This window comes from Neophocaena asiaeorientalis, unplaced genomic scaffold (genome assembly GCF_003031525.2).
Source record: "Neophocaena asiaeorientalis asiaeorientalis breed wild unplaced genomic scaffold, Neophocaena_asiaeorientalis_V1.1 scaffold362, whole genome shotgun sequence".
Lineage (NCBI taxonomy): Eukaryota > Metazoa > Chordata > Mammalia > Artiodactyla > Phocoenidae > Neophocaena > Neophocaena asiaeorientalis.
Window position 1 is genome coordinate 2258807 of NW_020175700.1, and position 21733 is coordinate 2280539.

The 21733-nt window shown below is 34.1% G+C and overlaps 1 protein-coding gene across 5 annotated transcripts in view; it reads left to right on the forward strand.

The window, feature by feature from the left end:
• MEF2A (myocyte enhancer factor 2A) overlaps positions 1–21733 on the forward strand; it is a 168991-nt gene that overhangs the window by 116784 nt on the left and 30474 nt on the right. For 3 of the 5 annotated variants that reach the window (XM_024732044.1, XM_024732043.1, XM_024732046.1), the window contains 3 exons: positions 7363–7500; positions 9641–9860; positions 10604–10663. In XM_024732044.1, the coding sequence (XP_024587812.1) occupies positions 7363–7500; positions 9641–9860; positions 10604–10663 (418 nt within the window). Of the gene's footprint in view, positions 1–7165; positions 7298–7362; positions 7501–9640; positions 9861–10603; positions 10664–21733 lie in introns of all 5 variants that reach the window. The other 2 variants (XM_024732045.1, XM_024732047.1) reach the window with 1 other exon arrangement.

Consider the following 21733-nt stretch of genomic DNA (forward strand, 5'->3'; position numbering starts at 1 on the left):
TCCATATTGAAATATGTTTTTTTAAGTTTATTGTGTAAAAAAAAAAAAAAAACCTGGCTATACTTAGAAAAAAAGTCTAAACAGCATTGTTCTTGCCTTCTCAAGTTTCTTTTCCCTATCTCCTTTCTACTTTTCCCTTACTCTTTCTATCTCCAGTTTCACCAACAGATTTAGTAATGTAGACTAGAAAATGAGAGGCAAATGTTCAGGGCCTGCCAAGCAGTGTTTTTATATATACCCAGAATTCCAGAATTCTAAAAGTGTTTCCTTGAACTTGAAAGATAAGGTTGCTAAAACTTTATAAGTAGAACAGTAGAACACATGACTTTAAAGATCGTTGTTTGAGTCAGTTTTCTCCAGGTTAGGGATCTTTTCTAGATGCTAGGTTGTGGAGGCATTAGCCAGACTTGTTTGGGGACTTAGATGATTTAGACAGATAAGGAGACTTAACTCATGACTCAAAGAATTGTGACAGTTTTTTTTTTTTTAATCAAGGTTCTTTGATTATAAGGAATAGAAATTCAGTTAAAGTAGCTCAAACCAAAGGGGGACTTATTGAAAGAATATAGGCAGATTGCACCCAAGGCAGGAAGCAGTACCTGCCTCCTTAAGGCTGGAAATCAGGAACTCCATCTCAAGATCTACATGGTCCCTCATCTCTGCCACCATGGCTAGTTTGCAAGAGACTCTCCTGAAGGCACAACTGATGGTCTTCATGTAAAAATTGATGTTCTGGGTTCTTATCCAATTACCCATTTTTGTAACCAGAACATAATTCCCAAATTTAAAAAAGCTTCAATTATGATACTGTCTTACTGATACTTTCTCAGTAGGAGAGGAGATTTGGTGAGCTGTGGACACTTATCTCAGTGCTAACATAATTTTTTTTTTTTTTTTAAACTGGGTTGATCCTCTATAGATGACATGGAGTTTCCCTTAGTTAAGAAAAGTCAAGCTTTTGGTTTTTAGATTTCCAGGTTTATACTTCAGCCTTCTGTGTTCAAAATAAGATCCAGAATCAGAATCTTTGGCTCTTAGTTGATTATAGCTAACTGTACATTCAAAATAAGAAGTCTTCTTGCACTACCAATTCTAATCTTTCCTATCCAAAAACCCACTGGAGAATATCCCAGCAGCTTTCAGAGTATAGGCTATTGTAAGTTAAACTTATATATGAAATTATACATATGAAATGGTATTTTTGTAGTTCAGAAGCAGTCAACTATCAAGGATTTCTGTGGATCAACCTAGTTCAAACTAATGTTTCTGGATTGCCTTATTATTTAAGTATATTATAACAAATCCATAATTTTATGTTTTAGAAGACACCTGAAATAACATCAGAGATCATCCTGATCTCTCCTTTTATGTTTTTTTTATTGTGCAAGTATTAATAAATACGTATTTCATGTGTGTGTAGCACCTTGTTTGTCTAGACTCTGAAAATGTAAAGCAATCTAGACTTCAGTCTTTGATTTGAAAGTTCATAGATTAGTTGAAGAATACAGAAAACATACAGAAGATAAGTAAATACAATGTTGCCTGTATTACACGAATGCTCTATAGAGTAAGTGCTCTTAAAATTTCAGCCTAGGAAGCAGCAGGGGAAGAAAGTTTCATGGAAAGATGGAGTTCAAACTAGGCCATAGTGAGCTATAAAATAGTCATACAAATAAGAGAGAAGACAGGGTTTCAAACAAGTGGGGTGACATCAGTGAAGGGATTTTTGTGCCTGTTAGGACAATAATTTTGACCACTTTGTCTGGGTCAGGTTTCAGGAAGCATAAAAATGGGGAAGGAAAAAAAAAAGTAAGAGCTAGGCTGTTAGGTGACTTGCAGTTAGGCTAAGGAACTTTGATTTTGTACTCTACATCTGTTATTTCAGGAGGGATGTAAGATGTATAAAACTACTAGGGTTCAGGGAGAAAATAATGGAAATTATATTTCATCCTAAGATATGGCATGTTAATATTTGAAAAGATTGACTCATTCATGCATATAATTTTTTCATTGTATGCATATATTGGGGGCTGTGTGTGAAATATGTTTAGAGATGGGGTGGATAATCTAGAAAGTTTAGAGGCTACTGTTTTTAGATCACAGAGAGCCATCAGAGATCTAAAACAAAGGTGACAAGTACAAAGTATTGAAGAGAACTGAATCTGTAACAATTTAAGGGACAAATCAGAAGAGAGAGAAAAGAGAAGGAGGATATATAGTCAGTGGAAATGGAAATAATAATCTACAAAATTTGGAATTCCATGTTAATGTGGGGAGAGAACAAAGAGTGAACAGCAAGATTGCTTGCTGTGTTGACTAGAATAGCTAAGTCCAAAAAGGGAATCTATTTAATAAAAGATAATGAGTTCCATCTTGGTTAAACTGAAATAGAGATATTAGCCAAATATCCAAATGGAAATGTACAGTAGTCAGTTGGGACTGTAGGTCTTCAAAGTTTCAGATTAGATTTGGAAGAAGGTATAAAATCATTACTCTCATTCAACTATAAAATGAACATGTGTCAGATATTTTAATTAATTAACGAGTGAACCAGTAAGATGTCACAGCCAGTTCAAAGAAGAACTCAGAATACCACACATCAGTAAAGAATGCTGAAATGATTTTTTTGGGTTGGCCAAAAAGTTCATTCAGGTTTTTCTGTAAGATGTTATGGAAAAACCCGAACGAACTTTTTGGCCAACCCAATACATGGGGAAGCAAAAATTGGTCAGTATCCACAATGTGATAATCAGTGACATTCCACAGAAAACAATTTCTATGAACAGGAATTATTTGCAGTTACTGTGAGTTTTCTGATACTTTTAAACTGATATCCATCTCTACAGAATTGTAAAATAACCTAGTCAAAGAATAAAGATGGATGTAACCTAAATGGAAGTTCTAGCCAGGATACCCACTAAATTTCAGTTTTTTAATGTTTTTCCTTAAGTTGGTATAGAAATCTTAAATTTAAGAACCTTTCTACCTATGAGGTCTTTAATCAGTAGGTAGAAGTCTTTAAGTTACTCTTCATTTGGGTAAAACTGATTTAATTAATACCAAAACCAAAAAGAAAACATCCTCTTACTTGTAAGTTTAATTTGGGCGTATCCAGCTCAGAAAGTTTAGATGTCATGTAGGGATCCCTTCTCCCTGGAAATGCTTACAGGCAAAACATTACCTACTCTTTTCCCCAACAGCTTGAATTTTACTTTGGAACTCGTTAGCTTCAGATGGAGAGGAACCCTGTTTCAAGAGATTGTGGGGTTTGCAGTTTTAGATGGTTACACTCTTAATACTGTGATATGAATAATATTTCATTTATGAATTGTCACAAAAATTAAGGATTATTGTCCTTCTTGGAGAGAATTGAAAGGTCATAATCCTTCTCTGATCATATTTCCTTAATTTTTGATACCATAATAAATTAGTACAGATTATTAATCAGACAATTAAATATTTTCAAAAATTTTAAATAACAAACAGCACATTGCTTTTTTCTTTAAAAACCGATATACAATACTAAGTTCTAACAAGAGCAGACTCTTTTCCCCTGAGTTTGGATCTGCTATGAATCACGAGTCAAGGGTGGTTTCACTCTTACAACTGTTAAACAGTTTTTTTTCAGAAAAGGTAAAATCATGATTCTTAGGCAGCTATAAAATGAACATGAGTCAATACTTTTAACTCATTAATTACTCAGGGAACAAGAATAAAATGTTGCAACTGGTTAAAGGTAAATCCAAAGATTAAAGAAATGCATAAGCCCATCAAGAAGACAAAATGAATTTTCTTCATAGGTGCAAAATTGACATCTTCCACAGTGAGGAAAGAGGTCAGTTGAAACCTCCTTCAGACAGAATCTATTTGCGTGTCTATAGACACTAATTATTTGCATTACTATCAGCTTTCCACAAATAAACTTCTATCTACAGAGTTGTAAAATAGCTTGAAGACAGGCACAAACCACAAAGAATCAGATAACCTGGGAGGATGTGTCCTAACATATGCATTGTTTTAGATTAAAGACACTTAGCAATTATTTTTTGATCCATTTAAAATTTTTTCACAATTTGTCTCTATGTAACTAATGTTGAAGGTAAATGTTAGCTAAGGGCATTCATTATTTAAAATCTACATAAAATTTCCCAAAATCACAAAAAGAAAGGCTATTAAAATCCTAATAGAGTTTAACTTTGTTGTGACAAGTAGAAATGTTTGTCTTTTTAAAGGTGTTTAACTGACCCTCCAAAAATAAAATTTCTGTTTTCTATAGAAATGGACTACTGAAAATTGTAGGTATACTAATTTTATGATTTCATGTAAGTAATCTTGCTAGTTAGAATCTTTAAACATGTTTAGAACACTGATTTGAAGGACACAGAACAGGTTGTATCAAGTCAGCTTAAACTGATTAATAATTTAATTGTTCATCACCACCGGTCCCTTTAGCAATTCATAATCTGTGTTTCAGAATACAGTTATTTAAGAAAAGCAACTGGGATACATCAACTTAAATGGTATACGCCCCTGAAATATGAAATTATTTTGGCACTATGGAGTTTCCCCCTTAAGTTTGCCATAATGGCACTGAAAAACACAATCACATGTACAAGAATAAAGTACTTTTAAAGTCCTGTTTACTTAAGAGTGGAACATTATAATCATCAGTAATATCTATAGAGAGTGCACAGTGCTAATACTCTTGAATATTTTCCCACTTAAAAGCAGATTCCTCCTTAGTGGTGACCTTTCAGACTGTTTTCTTCATTGAGCAAGTGTTTTTATTGTGGCTAACTTGAAGCACGTAAGGAAACTGAAGCTAGCCTGTTTCTTATATGCCTCGCCTGGCCTTGTTAATAGATACAGCATTCCACTTGTTAGTACCAGTGACACAGGAGAAACTTTTATTATTATGCTATGTGGTAAGATAAAGAAGACAGAAAAAGTCTTTTTATGGTAGTTGGGTCCTCAAAACAACTCTTCATATTCTTGTGATAAGAAGACACAAGTTGGATATCCAACAGAGGTACATTAGCTTGTTATCTACAGAGCTGATACAGCCTCTTAAATTCTCTCACAATGACAGGAACCCCCTCTAAAGTGAAGACTTGCAGAGCTGGAGATACCAGAGCACTATTCTTCCTCTTAGGTACAAGTAGAGTTAACCCTACTGTTGTAGGATAAAACTTCTGTGTAATTACTAAACAAAGGCCATATTCTTTTTCTTCTGTAATTTAAAAATGTTCAGAGACCATACTTGGTGATTGCTATTAGTGGAAGAGCAAGGCTGTGAATTACTTAGTCTTAAGATATATGAATATGAGGGGAAAATATCCAGAGATTTCAGGGTAGAATAAATCAACTTCATGATAAAATCTGTGTGTAGGCGACTACTATATTTGTTCTGTTTCTAGAGCTGTGTTGGTTATAAGAGTTCACTGTGTTCCAGTATTCTGAGTGTTAACATCTTCATTGCTGATAGCAAGTTGCAGAGCTTTGGCAAGCAGAACTTGCTACTACGAATGGGGGAGGATACGTGTCCACCTTTTAGTTCTAAACAACAGGACCTTTTATGGCTAAGTACACATAAAAGTTCATGTGATTACTTGGACCCATAGAACTTAGAGCCATGGGGCTGATATTGGGGAAATAGGTGTAGTGTTTGCTGTATGCTCATGTTTAGTGATTGTGTTGTGGTGGGAGTTTCAGGCATTGTGTATGGGATTCCTAGTGCATGCCAAGCAATTTGAGAAGCTAACACAGCTATACCACTGATTTCTTATGATCCTTTAAGCATGCAAAAAAAAAAAAATCGAGTAAAGTGAAATTTTAAAATAGACTTCAGAGAAATTAAGAAAAAATTCTCAAATCTTAATGTATTGTGTGTTTATGTTCTTTCAAGAAAAAAAAGAGTAAAATAGCGTTCATAATTATTGTAAATCATGTTTTAAAGGATACCAAGATCTATTATTATGAATTAATTTAAAATATACCTTAAATCTAATATAAATAATCATTTACAAATGCACTCATCTAGTACTAATCTATTGTTCAAATATTTCTTAACCTAAGTAGGTAGGCTTACTTGGAGAATTTTAGCTTCCTAAAACTCCTCTGTGGTTGGCTGGAAAATCAGCAAGTCTCAAAGCTATCTAAGTTGTTGAACCCCAAAATTCTACTTTAAAATAAGACCCATCAGGATTTTTAAAAACTTAGTCTGTAAGTGAATTAATATTCTATAGATTATCAAGCCCTTGGTTTTAAGTGTATTCTTTTAAATACTAAACAAGTCATTTTGTGACGATTTTAATTAAAAAAATTAAAACTCAGAAAACCAACCAATTTGTACCCCAAAGTAAGAAGAAAGGAAAAGAGTCAATATGGTCCAGGGGATACTTTGATAACACTCAAGAAAATTCTCCAGAAAGTCAATTCAGTGGACTAAATCAGTCCATGAAGGCACTCTGTAGAAAGAGCTAGCAAAGTGTGGAAAAGATCATGCTGAATTAGTTTTTTTTACAAAATTTAAAGATATGTGAAGTCACTAACGATACGTACATTCTACGTAGGAAAGGGTCATTACTGTCATATGTAAATAAGTATTAGAGTTTTTATACTTCAGAGTTATGTAGTAAAATCACAGTATTTAAGAACAAATTAGGAATGAAATTATTGGGATATTGAGCCTATTCTTTATGTTGAATGGGATAAACTCTCAGGCGGAAAGGAATGTCAGTAGATGAAGTTGCTGAAATGTTCATTTTATAAAGGTAACTTTATATATATATATCATCTTGATATATTTGTATTTCGGGGTCTCACACTCATTGATCCTATCAGATATGTTGATCAGGCTGTAATCAGATTTGGATTGTAACTGTCAGAGCAGTGAGTAATTTAGTATTCTCTAGGAAGTTTGGAAAGGAAGAATCCAAATATATAAATATTCCTTTTCTCTTAATGTATAATGGGAACATAATTTTGCTTATATCTAAGGTTTACTTTATTTGAAGACTTAGAGTGCATTGTGATCATTTAAAACCATTTCAGTGGCTCTTGTATTACCCAGTTCATTCAGTCTGTGCTCTCATAATAGATTTTACAGAAAAAACTCATGGCAAGTTAGTATCATTTGTGTGTGAATTTTCCAATTGTATTTCAGACTTTAAGAAAGAAAGGCCTTAATGGTTGTGAGAGCCCTGATGCTGACGATTACTTTGAGCACAGTCCACTCTCGGAGGACAGATTCAGCAAACTAAATGAAGATAGTGATTTTATTTTCAAACGAGGCCCTGTAAGTACTTTTATTTTACCTCTACTTTTTATTTGTTGATCCTTTTTGTTAACTTCATTATTTAGGCTCTGAACAAGAAGGAACACAGAGGGTGCGACAGCCCAGACCCTGATACTTCCTATGTGCTAACTCCACATACAGAAGAAAAATATAAAAAAATTAATGAGGAATTTGATAATATGATGCGGAATCATAAAATCGCAGTGAGTACTAAAGTATGGTTTGTGATCTTATCTTGTGCATGAAGAGATAGACAACACATCTTGTTTATTTTCATAGTGGGTGATGACAGCAGTAAGTAGAAGGGGGAAAAGTATTTTATTAATTTCTTTTGGTTTTATAGAACTTCAAAATAAAATTGCATAAATCTTACAATGGTACATCTTCGATCTTGAGTGTCTTAAACATAGAAGTGAAGAGAAAACATCCTAATACAAGCTCTGCTACTTACTGTCCCCATGTCTTTGGATAGGGCATCCTATCCTAAACATCCTGGATTCCAATTTCATCATTTGTAAAGTGAGTGAGTTGGCTCACATAGATTTTTAAGGTCCCTTCCAGGTTTAAATTTCCATGATTTTAAATACAGGGTGCATATGAGACTTCCCTCTCCCTCCGATAACTTTTAAAATATTGCATGTACTTAAGTAGATCTTGAGAATATAAAATGTAAAATGGCTGGATTTATTATAAAATGTGGTGTTTCAAAATTATCTTTAATTATTTTATACAGTTGCTGTAATAGTAGCTTACTATTTGGCTCTTTGTTAATGTCTCCAAACAATTTGGTGACAGTACCTCCAAATTCCTATTCTTTTCTTAACACTGTAGGTATTGAGGAAGAGAGCCTTGGCTCGATTTTAATTTAAGGAAGCAGTGTTCTTAAACTGGTTACAAAACAAATAGTTGGTTTAAAGTTTTTCCATGCTCACACATTTAACCGTAGTGAAACAGTACTTCTTTGAGTTCATACTCCTTTGATAGTTCTTCAGAGAGTTCTCATTGAAGCACCGTTGGCAAGAGCTGCTTAAGACAGTTATTCTGGATACATATCCAGAATACTACATATGTGTTGTAGGCTTTGTGGAACAAATTGGTTCCAATGCTGATATTTCTTTCATTACCAGAGTTAATTCTTTTAAAACTGTGCCCTAAAGTATGCATCATGGATTATTTCTTCAAAGTAGTCCTATGCTATAAGAAGAAGCCCATGGAAAACAGATTTAAGGAGGTATTTTTTGTGCTAATACCATTCTTAAGAAACAAAACAACTGAAAAAAATCCCTTTTGAACATATGGATGTTGGTGACCTTGCAGTTAACGTTAAGCTGCAAAAACATTGTTTAAGTAAAATTGCTTTACCTTTGAAAACATTTTATCATGTATCCATTGTTTTATACTTTTTAATGAGTTATTTTCTACCTGAAATAAACTATTGAATAAAGTACATAATTATTTACATTCTTTCAACTTTGAATTAGCAGTGTTACCTTACTTTGCAAATCACTGTTTTAAAATGTAGGGAGAAGAAAGTTTTCTATTTTCTCTCACTTTAAATTATAAAGAGGATTGTTATTTATCATGGTTAACAAGTGGTCTGTGGAGGAAATGCAAGAGGAAAATAGAAAATATTATTTTTAAGGAACTATGGAATATTTTGGAGGGAAATAAGATAGCAAAATTTGTAATTTAATCTTTATACAGTTTAAAGATAACTTGCCAGTAGTTAATTTTGTTTAGTTTTTTTTTTTACATTTTTATTATACTCATTGCATTGTGTTATATATATAAAACGTGATTTTTTTTTTTTTTTTTTAGTTTTTTCCATTAAGAATGTTAGTGAATTAAATCAGACCAGGGCAAGCTTGATGTATGAAGTTTATAATATATGTACATACTTTTCCCCTTTTGTTATATTTGGAATCTCCCAATAGAAATGTAATGTTACTAAACTGATTTGCATTTAAGTGCTAATTTATGCTTTCTTGGTAGCAATGATGTATTTTATAATGTGTAAACGACAACACAACTTTAATATCAGGTTCTGATCTTTCATTTTCATCTCTGAATATTTGAAATACATAATATATACATTATACTAGTATATATGTATTAATATATAAAAAATGGAAATTGAAAATGTTCATGTTAAACATTCTCATGTCCAAATATAATTGTAAAGAAAATAGCTTAAACCTGCAAATTGATTTAGTAAGAACCTATCCCCATCCTCTGCTTTTAGTAACTAGTGTTACCTTATCAAATTAAAGTTCGTAAGTTATCAAATTTAATATAGATGAAAATGAAGCTAACAGTTTTCTCTTCCTTTTTCTTTATTTACAGCCCGGTTTGCCACCTCAAAACTTCTCAATGTCTGTCACAGTCCCTGTGACCAGCCCTAGTGCTTTGTCCTACACTAACCCAGGGAGTTCACTTGTGTCCCCATCTTTGGCAGCCAGCTCAACATTAGCAGATTCAAACATGCTCTCTCCACCTCAAGCCACATTACATAGAAATGTATCCCCTGGAGCCCCTCAGAGACCACCAAGTACTGGCAGTGCAGGTATGTCCTGATATTTATTCTTCCAATTCTTTAAAAGAATGAAAAATCTAATTGCTAACATAAACAGTTTCTTATTCTGCTACTCTTAATTTTATTGCTTTGATGAGCAAAGAATCACTACTGCATAGTTGCCTCCATTTTAAAGTATTATTTTGAAAATCTGTGGCTCTAGCCTTGTACTAGGCTTTGTGGAACAAATAAAGCTTTCCTTATCCTGGGAAAGCTTTCCTTATCATGGGAAAGCCATACTAGACAGGCAGAAAATTTATTTAGGATATCATGGGCAAAGATTTAAAATTGAGTGTGAGCCATTTGTGTTAAAAATGTGGAGAGATGACTCACCTGATTGGAGTTAGAGCGTTTTCTCCATCTCCCCCTGTCTGATTTGTTCATTAATTCAGCAGAAATTTTCGGTGCATTTACTGCGTCACTGTGTGTAATGCAGTGTCTCCTCTCCCATTATTCCTAGATTTTATAGCATTCCATTAGCACTCCCCCCATTCTTATCAATATGCACCATTTGGTATTGATACACAAGAAGGCAGACATGTCCAGAGCTTGATAGGCGAGTGACTGTATATTTGACTACATCATATTACTCGTTAACGCCAAATTCAAACTGGGCTAGTTTTTATTTTTGTGTTTTTTAGGAATAGAGTGAGAGTTACCTCTGTTCAATTCCTTGTTACTCAGATAAGGAGAGCCAATTCACATTCCCTCTCTCCTCTCTCTAATGTTGTTAGGTGGGATGTTGAGCACTTCAGACCTCACAGTGCCAAATGGAGCTGGAAGCAGCCCAGTGGGTGAGTGAATTCCTACTGTTTTACTTTGTAGGCATCTGTCCTATCTGAGATAAAAGGAATATTTTACCTCAAACAAGGCCTTCTACCAAATGAAGAGGAAAATATGGGGATATATGACTAGAGTAGACATGTCCCTTTGCGCTTTGTTTAATTAGTGCTTTCACTAATACTTAACATTTTTTCATATGCCTGTGTTATTCCTTATACCTTAGCCTTACGTTCAGTTACTCATTCATTCAAATATTTATTGAGTGCCTCTTTCATAGCAGACATTGTTCTTTTCTAAAGACTAAATTGCCTTAATACAATTTTTACATCAAGACAGTTTCTTATGGAGAAGCTTTCTGTGTCATCTATCCTTACCAGAGTTAGACTGTTAGCAGACTGCTGTATCTTATAATTGTGTGAAATGTTTTCAGAGAAATTGCAATAGGAAGAAATGGTGGGCCTAATTCTAGAGACACAAAGAGAATTGAGAAGTTTGTCTCTGAAGGATCTGTTTTGGTAGTCACATGTAGAACATTCACATTTTGTTGTGGTTGCTGCCAGATTGGCTCTTTTGCTTTGGGACCCCTGCCAAGATGACTAGCAGTTTAAACATGTCATAAATGTGTCTGTCTGCCTAGCCCTGAAGTGCTGGTAAAGATAGATTGTGATCTTGACATTACAAAAACATGGCATGTATGTCAAAGAGTCAAAAGGATAACTGTATCCCTTTGGATTATCATCACATTTAGTTGTCTTGGTCTCTTCATCTGTGATAATCACAGTTATCATCATTTTTATCTGAAAACAAGGGCAGTAATTCCCTCCCTGCTTCTAGATATTGTGTGTTCAAAGAGACATCTGAAAACAGATCACTTATAGGAAAAATTCCCTATTACATATATTCAACCCATTTATTCCAAAAATGTGAGGAACTTCTGCCTTAAGAAAATTTTGGAGATGATTGAATAATTTAAAATGATGAGAAAGAAATAAATGGACATTATTGAGTGAGACAAGTTACAAAACATGTAGTGACCTCAAGTAGGAATAAATACCTAATTGTATCTGCCATTGTATTAATTGCTGTTTTAATGGAATTAAACAGATAAGACCTGTTGTGGGATATTTTATTAACAGATAATTAAATGTGGAAAAATTCATTAAGGTCTTACCAGTTATACATTAGGACTGCTATCCTTGTATGTGTATTTCCTAATATTTATAGTTTATTTCTTTTCAGCTCTATTTTAGTTGCTTACGTGCCCGTATACTCTTTTTATATTACATTTTCCCATATGCTTTTTTTTAAATATTTTTTTTTTGGCTGCATTGGGTCTTTGTTGCTGCATGTGGGCTTTCTCTAGTTGCAGCGAGTGGGGGCCACTCTTCGTTGTGGTGCGCAGGCTTCTTATTGCGGTGGCTTCTCTTGTTGCGGAGCATGGGCTCTAGGGGTGTGGGCTTCACTAGTTGCAGCACACGGGCTCGGTAGTTGCAGCACGCGGGCCCTAGAGTGCATGGGCTTCAGTAGTTGTGGTGTGTTGGCTCAGTTGTTGTGGTGTGTGGCTCTAGGGCACATGGGCTTCAGTAGTTGTGGCTTGTGGGCTCTAGAGCACAGGCTCAGTAGTTGTGGTGCACGGGCTTAGTTGCTCCGCAGCCTGTGGGATCTCCCCAGACCAAGGATCAAACCTGTGTCCCCTGCACTGGCAGGCAGATTCTTAACCACTGCGCCACCAGGAAAGTCCCTTCCCATATGCTTTTATTCTTCCAGCACTATGCATCTTGCTCTCCCTTCTACTTTGCAACCTGGTTATGGCTGGAATCAGTAATTTCTGTTTAATGTTAATTTTGACTAGCTCTTGGTGTTATTTCCAAAATTATTTTTATTTAATGGGGTTTAACTATTTGAAGATTTCTAATGTGTTTTCCCTTTGCCTTTATTTTTTTTTCTCATACCTCTGGCTTGATAAACATGGCTCTTCCTCCTATCAAACAAGTGTTTCAGTTCTCTTTTTGGTCTTTTTTGGGTTTGTACTCTCCACACTTCCCTAAAGCTTTTATACTATTCTTTCTTATCTGCCGTGCAACTATAAATCTAGACTTGGTCTTTGCTCAATTTTCTGTGTTCCCTTTGGTAATTTCAGACTCAGACTTTGTCATCCTAATTTGACCTTCTACATATAATCTAATCCTGTTGCTTTTATTTCTTTTTTTAAATTCATCTTTCTTCTTTTGTAAGCTTCCTTCCCCCCTTTCTAGGCCATCAGGTTTGGAGGGTCACATTAGTCACACTCCTCAGATCATGGCACATATTCAGTGGTTTGCACAAAGCATCTCTCAGAATGTTATTCACTTTTCCCTTTATACCTCTATTCCACTCCCATTCTCTTCCTCTCCCCACACCCTCCATTCCCCAGTCATAGGCAACTATTTTAATATGTTTAGTGCTAATAGTGTTAATAATCACATTAATGATCATGATTAGTGAACATGAATTTTTATAAAAATTTAAGATTCAAGTAAGTATTAAAATATTTAAGTGCTTAGTGAGTTACTTAAAAGTCTATTTCTATTACTACATCCACACAGAGATAAATCTATTTTTTTAACATCTTTATTGGAGTATAATTGCTTTACAATGGTGTGTTAGTTTCTGCTTTATAACAAAGTGAATCAGTTACACATATACATATGTTCCTATATCTCTTCCCTCTTGCGTCTCCCTCCCTATCCCACCCCTCTAGGTGGTCACAAACCACCTAGCTGATCTCCCTGTGCTATGCGGCTGCTTTCCACTAGCCATCTATTTTACGTTTGGTAGTGTATATATGTCCATGCCACTCTCTCACTTTGTCACAGCTTACCCTTCCCCCTCCGCATATCCTCAAGTCCATTCTCTAGTAGGTCTGTGCCTTTATTCCCGTCTTTCCCCTAGGTTCTTCATGACCTTTTTTTTTTCTCTTAGATTCCATATATATGTGTTAGCATACGGTATTTGTTTTTCTCTTTCTGACTTACTTCACTCTGTATGACAGACTCTAGGTCCATCCACCTCACTACAAATAACTCAATTTCATTTCTTTTTATGGCTGAGTAATATTCCATTGTATATATGTGCCACATCTTCTTTATCCATTCATCTGTTGATGGACACTTAGGTTGCTTCCATGTCCTGGCTATTGTAAATAGAGCTGCAGTGAACATTTTGGTACATGACTCTTTGAATTATGGTTTTCTCAGGGTATATGCCCAGTAGTGGGATTGCTGGGTCGTATGGTAGTTCTATGATAAATCTGTTTCTTATAACAATCTTATAACAGTATAACCTCAGACTTATATCAAGATTGAATGTCTTGATTCTTCACTGATTCATACTCTTATATACCTATATAACCTGTGCTAGATGTAATTCTGCTTGTTTGGATTATATCCTAGGTGACATTTTTTTTATTACTGCTTTTTAACATGTGCCACCTCAGAATTCAGATTCAACTAACTAGACATCGTGTATCACTTAATTCAGGTACCAAATGGAAGTAATTATTTTTGTGCAGTACTTATAGCATACATGGGTTTAAAGTGTTTCTTGCTGTAAATTTCCCTCCCCGCCCAAAATAAATGGCCTGTCATAGGTATTTTAGAAGTGTTTTTTTTTTTTTTTTTTTTTTTTAATTAATTAATTAATTTTTATTTTTGGCTGCGTTGGGGCTTCATTGCTGCACACGGGCTTTCTCCAGTTGCGGCGAGCAGGGGCCACTTTCGATGCGGTGCGCGGGCCTCTCATGGCAGTGGCCTTTCCTGTTGCAGAGCACGGGCTCCAGGCATGCCGGCCTCAGTAGTTGTGGCACACGCCCTAGTTGCTCCGTGGCATATGGAATCCTCCCGGACCAGTGTTATTTTTTTGCGAAGAAGAGTCAAATAATGTATTTTAGCCCATTTTCAACAATGGTGCCATTTTGGTTTAGTAGTTTGGAAAAATAATTTAAACTCAGTTTTATGCCTAAAGTCTTTATGAATGAAAAGATTAAACATTTTTAAATTCCCAGAGAAATTTAGAAGAAAATATATTAAGAACTGTGGATATGATTTCTTATCTACATTTTTCAAAGTATGTTTCCTGGAACCATATGAAAAGAAGGACTTACCTATGTGTTTGGCAAACCTTGTGCTAAATAAAACTAAACCAGTTTCTTTACTGTAGGACTTACCAGAGCCTTTAAAATGCTAACCTGTTTTGTGAATTTTTAAACATGGTTACTCAAAGTGATTTCACAGTAGAACCCTTCCTTTTTATTTTCCTCATGAAAAAGCATCTTTCAGAATTAGTGTCATATAAAACATATTTTGGGAAAGACAGGTCATTTGGGCAGACTTGGTCATTTGGACCAACTCTTTTGCTGAGGACAACTAGAAATGCTAGGCAGAGTATTTTTTAAAATCTGCTTGAAAGCATTTCAGAGCTAATAAGGTAATGAGGAATTATTGGCTCAAGATCCAGGGAATGACAAAGACAGAGACTCAGAGAGGTGAGCCCAGGGCCCACAAAGAATTGGGAGGGCCTAGTATATTATTCTCACTTTGGATTGAGTCCCTAAAAGGCTGGACCCTAGAAGTAGCATGAATCAGAGGTTATCAGTCCCTCATAGTAGATACATCTCCTATTTGCATCATCCCACTTCTTGAAGTTAGATTATGGTGATATATTGTTAGGGTCCCCAGGATGCCTGGGAAGGCAAATACTCTTTAGAAAAATAATATAAGGGTAAAACACCATCCCAGGCCTTATTATTTGTACTTGACATACAAGCAGATTACTAACTAGGCACAGTCAGGAGCAGTACAACATAAATGAAAGCCTGCAGAAAAAAATGGACAGTAGAACCTGCCTCCTGGGAACTCCAGAACTTGGAGTTATTAGGCACAGACTTTGACTTTAACATAACAATATTTACTGTATCAAGAAGATAAAAAATAGATTAAGAATTTTGGCGGAGAACTGGAAACTTTAAAAATGGACATTTTAGAACTAAAAAAAGAGTATTAAGAACTGACTGGATGGGTTTAATAACAAATTAGACAAAGCAAAAGTGAGAATTGGTGAACTAAAAGACAGGAACAATATTCAGAATTTTTGAGACATAAAAGGATGGATAATTCAAAAGAAGAGTAAGACCTAGAGGATACAGTGAGAAGGTCTAACATACTTAAAATTGGAGTCCCAGAGGCAAAAAGAGAGAAAATTGGCCAGAAGTGGTATTTGAAGAGATAATCACAGAATTTTCCAAACCTAACAAAACACATTAAGCCATAGATTCAAGAAGCCCTTTAGAACCCATGTGGGATACAGTTAAAGCTGTGCTTTAAGAGGAATTTAAGTCTTTATGTGTATGAGAACACAGACATTTCACAAAAGAAGCTATCCAGGTGTCTAATAAATGTGTGAAAAGATGCTTGATTCAGTAATCAAGGAAATGCAAAATTAAAACCACAGACAGCATTAGATACCCACCAGAACGGCTAAAGCAAAATAGATAATACCAGTTGTTAACAAGGGTATGGAAAAGCCCAAACTCTCATACACTGGTGATGGCAGTACAAATTGGTGCAGTCATTTTGACATTATCTACTAAAGTTGTAAATATGTGTATTCCATGACCCAGCATTTTCTCTCATAGTTATATACTAGAGAAATGCATATATGCACCATGAGCACCAAGAGATATGTAAAAGAATGTGCATGGCATTATTTGTTACAGCCAGCATCTAGAAATAATTCAGATTTCTGTCAGTAGTAGAGTGGATGAATATGTGATAGTACCTTTACATGAAGTAATACTGTACTGCAATGAAAATGAAGGAACTATGGCAGTAATCAACATGTATCAATTTCACCAAACTAATACAAATGAAAGAAGATAGATGCAAATACTAAATGATTCTATCTACATAAAGTTTGAAAAGCAGATGAGCAAAGCTATAGTTTTAAGGATGTCTGTGTAGGTAGATGGTAAAACTATAAAAAACACGAAGTTACTGTAAAAGTCATGATATATGCCACTTTGTAGGTGGAACAATAGGAGTATTTTGGGGGCCCAATTATAGAAACTAGCAATATTCTTTGGGGTTCTGTGGTTACATGGTTCATATGATAAATCCTTAATCTTTTAAGTTTTTGTTTTGTACATCTTTCTGTATATGTATTATATTAAAAGTTTTTAAAATAAATATAATACTTTGATATAAAATAATTATAATCACAAATGTGGAGGCACTTTTAAAACTATGAGAATGTAATGTACATTGTAGTTATACTCTTAATTCTGAAATCTAGAGAGAAGAAAGTTCACACACACATACATTCACACTCACAAAGATTTGGCAGCGTTTTGAATCTCTGAACATTATTGTCTGCATTGGCAGCTAGATATGCAGCTTCATCTTGAGATCATGAAGCAAGTCAGTATAAAAGGACAGGCCAACAAGCTGAGGATGGCAAAGTGGAAAGCTGGAAAGACTGGGTCCTCTGTGTTGAGCTGTTGAAGGCACTGAGCCTGCAACCACTTTTCCCCAAGTCTTACGTGAGATAATAGATTTTTCTCATTCTTAAGAGAAAAAGTGAAATAAAATACAGGCCACATCTAGGGGAATATTTGATAAATGAATAGGCATTTAATGTACTTAAATGTACAATTCAAAAAAGAAACCCAACTAGTATTTTAAAAATTGAAAAGCATGTTCATCGTTGATAGTAATCATGAGATTCAAATAAAAATGAAAAAAACCACAACAACCCCACCTAGTAATTGCCAACTATTGCCACTTCTATTGTGACATGGAAAGCTGATGAAGGTGGCTGAAACTGATGATCTGGTTATGTGTTTGTGGCATTGGAAATTAGTAACAGTCGTTCTGGAAAGTTTTTGACAAGATGTTTCAGTAGTCATAAAAACCTGTTTTCCTCTAAGCCTAGTAATCCCATTTCTAGGAATCTCTCCTAAAGAAATCAATCAGACTATGCAAAGGTTCATTGCAACTTTATTTATAGTAGGGAATAATAGGAAAATATCAACATATTCAACAGTAAAACAATTAAGTAAATTAAAAATTTCAACTGAATTCCAATTTTTAGTTGTGAAAAAATATACACATGGAAGATAAAAAAATAATGTATGTGTATATGTGTATATACAAGGTGTATATACAAAAAATATACACATGGAAGATAAAAAAATAATGTATGTGGATATGTGTATATACAAGGTGTATATACAAAAAATATACACATGGAAGATAAAAAAATAATGTATGTGGATATGTGTATATACAAGGTGTATATACAAAAAATATACACATGGAAGATAAAAAAATAATGTATGTGGATATGTGTATATACAAGGTGTATATACAAAAAATATACACATGGAAGATAAAAAAATAATGTATGTGGATATGTGTATATACAAGGTGTATATACAAAAAATATACACATGGAAGATAAAAAAATAATGTATGTGGATATGTGTATATACAAGGTGTATATACAAAAAATATACACATGGAAGATAAAAAAATAATGTATGTGGATATGTGTATATACAAGGTGTATATACAAAAAATATACACATGGAAGATAAAAAAATAATGTATGTGGATATGTGTATATACAAGGTGTATATACAAAAAATATACACATGGAAGATAAAAAAATAATGTATGTGGATATGTGTATATACAAGGTGTATATACAAAAAATATACACATGGAAGATAAAAAAATAATGTATGTGGATATGTGTATATACAAGGTGTATATACAAAAAATATACACATGGAAGATAAAAAAATAATGTATGTGGATATGTGTATATACAAGGTGTATATACAAAAAATATACACATGGAAGATAAAAAAATAATGTATGTGGATATGTGTATATACAAGGTGTATATACAAAAAATATACACATGGAAGATAAAAAAATAATGTATGTGGATATGTGTATATACAAGGTGTATATACAAAAAATATACACATGGAAGATAAAAAAATAATGTATGTGGATATGTGTATATACAATGTGTATATACAAAAAATATACACATGGAAGATAAAAGAAGAAATCCAAAATCATTGTAATAGTTTTGTTAGAATAGTGGAAGTATGCGTTTTCCCTCCTGTTTTCTAGTTTCTGAACTTTCTGTGATGCTATATTGATATGGTACATCTATAGTCATAACATTATTATAGTAAATTTTTTTTCCTTGTAAAGTGATTTTTTTGTATTTTATCTATGTTATCATCCAAATAAAACCTGCTAGTTTTGTATGTATTGTAGATTGTATATATCTTTCATGGAGGCAATCTGCTTATTGCTTATGGTTTACTAGGTAAATTTCTCTACTGAGAATTTACATTTAATACTCAGATAATACTGTAATTCAGATGACTTTGGGAACTCTTTTTAACTTTGGGCCTCTTTTCAAAGATCAAGCATAATGTAAAATTGCCCAAATCCAGCAGTTTCACTTTTTTAAAAACATGTTGAGAAAGAGAAAAAAATACACTGGACTAGAAAGAGCTCAGCAAGCTCTTGGAGTTGATATGGGTTGAGTGAAGGTAATAAGGATTTGCATTATAGCAGAGGCAGTGGCAGTTAAAAAGAAGAGATGGGTAAGGAGAAAGGTATTATAAAGAAAGAATAGCAAAGCTTGATAGCTCTGTGAAAGTGGGGATGGAAGTGATGGAGGATGACAGTAGTACAGGTGTTTAAAACAGGTTGAGTTTGAAATAACAGCAGCATATCTAGGGAACAGTGCCCACCAGATAGTTGCATGTGGATTGGAAATTAGGAGACACAAAGCAGAACTACAGATTTAAGAGTCATATTGAGGCAGTGGTTGAAGCCATGGGGGATACATGAAGTCTCTGAAAGAGAAGGAGACATGTAGCCTCTTTGGGGCTGTGTACATAGGAAAGATTGAGAGGGAATACAGAAGAACCAGAATCTCATGATTGTTTTAGATCATAAGTTTCTAATGGACAGAATCCATGTTGTTCATCATATAGGAATTTCCACTGAGTCAAGTAAATATGTCATCAGTGATTTTAAAACCCATGGTCTTTTTAAATTTTAGAAAACTCATTCACTTCTTTGTACAAATGACATAATTTTATAGACTTTTAAAGTATATTATTTATTTACCTATTTATTGAATAATCAGCTGAAAGTTTGTCAGATTTTATGAAAAATTTGTCAAATATGATAAAATTAATTCTTGAACCTTGCTTTGGATGAATTTTTCAGAATCTTTTGAGATTTTCAAAATCCTTTGCATGTCAGTTCAACTTCTCAAATGGATTCATAGTAATAGCCCTAAAAGAGTAGTATTAAGAACGTGGGAGTGCTTTCCAGCCACTTCAGTGCAGTATTTCAGATGATACAATATTCTGAAATAGAAGCCAGATTGATATAATTGAATGACTTGCCTTAGAGCTGTAGGACCATAATTAAGATCAGCTTTGTCAAGTTTCTGGAAGCATTAGTATGCAGTTTGCTCGAAAGCATTTTTGTCACATTTGTGTCGGGGCATAAGTTATCATAAAGCTTGAAAACACATTTTAACAAAAGTCACATTAAATTGGGTTTATTCATTTAGAATCAGTACTTTATTCCTAAATTTGTAGGCTGTGACAAGATGAGTTATATCCTTAAAGTATATACCTCAAAAGTCTATCCCAACAATACTTCATTTTTGTCATAAAAAACGAACAGGAGGTAAGAAGGCACACATTAGGAAGTATATCACTACACTCCACAAAATAACAAATGGTGCATATAAGATTATCTTGTTTCAATCTGGCAAGTTACCAAACTCTTACATCATCCTGTAATCATCTGCTGCAGACTCTGACTTTATACTCAGAAATATCGTGCTTTTAGGTCCCCTTTCACTCTTGTAATTTGATTCTCATGGGTTACTATGGTACCACGTCTAGCTGAAAAGCATCATAGATTCCACATGGGAAAAGCACATTAGTGCTTCTTAATAATGCGTTTTTCTAAATTACACCTTTGCATCATCTTATAATGTATTTGAGAGGAAATACTGCTTTATCCTTCAGATTTGAGTGCAAATCAAGTAAATAAGAATCTTCTATATATTATCAGAGAAATTAAGAACACACATTCATGCCATTATTTAAGAGAAGCATTTTAAATTTGTACTTACTTTCTACTGGTTTCTGTTAAACCTTCAGGTTTTTGTATAAAATTATTTGATGAGCATTTTATATCCAGATGACTTGCTTAGCAGTTAACCTCTGCCCAATTCATGGATGAGCTCTGCTCCACAGGGGATGGCCTAGTGCAGAGCTTGTTTTTTTAACAGCACTGCTTTCTGAAGCTTAACAGAGTGCAGGAAATTGCTTTCTGAGGTGTGGAAAGGAGATTCAGCCCAGATTTAATACATACCCCTTCAAGATAATGGAAGCAGAATGCAGGAAATAACCTCATAAGGTTAACTGAAGTATCAGTCCCCACAACAAAATTAAATCACATAATGAATTAAAAATGGTAGGTCACTTGGTAAAAGTTTTGGAGAAAGCAAGAGGAATTGGGTGAGAGTAAGTTGGAGGGGGAAAGAAGCACTGATCATCTGGAATCCCAACATTTTGAATGACAAGTGCTGAAGAGATACAGGCCAGTTCCTAAATGCTGCACCTCACTTCTCTGTTTTCTTTGTCCCTTGAAAATGTTCTGGTTAGGATCCAACAAAGTTGATTATATCACATTAGCAATACATTAATTTTTAGTTTCTCCTATAAATAATTCACCTAAATAACATATCTTTTCAAACTCTTATATAAGCAAATATACTGAAGCATTCATTTCCTTCAGCAGAACTTCAAGAACTTAATCTCTTTCTAGTTATATTTTTTAATTTTAGAATTTACATATCTATTCATCAGTTGACCCTATTCGTTATATATTCTGTTCCTGAGAATGTTTTATAAACTGCCAGACACTATGTGGATTTTAGTGGGTTTAATTATTTCTCTTCCATTCAAGAAACTTTCATAGAATTAA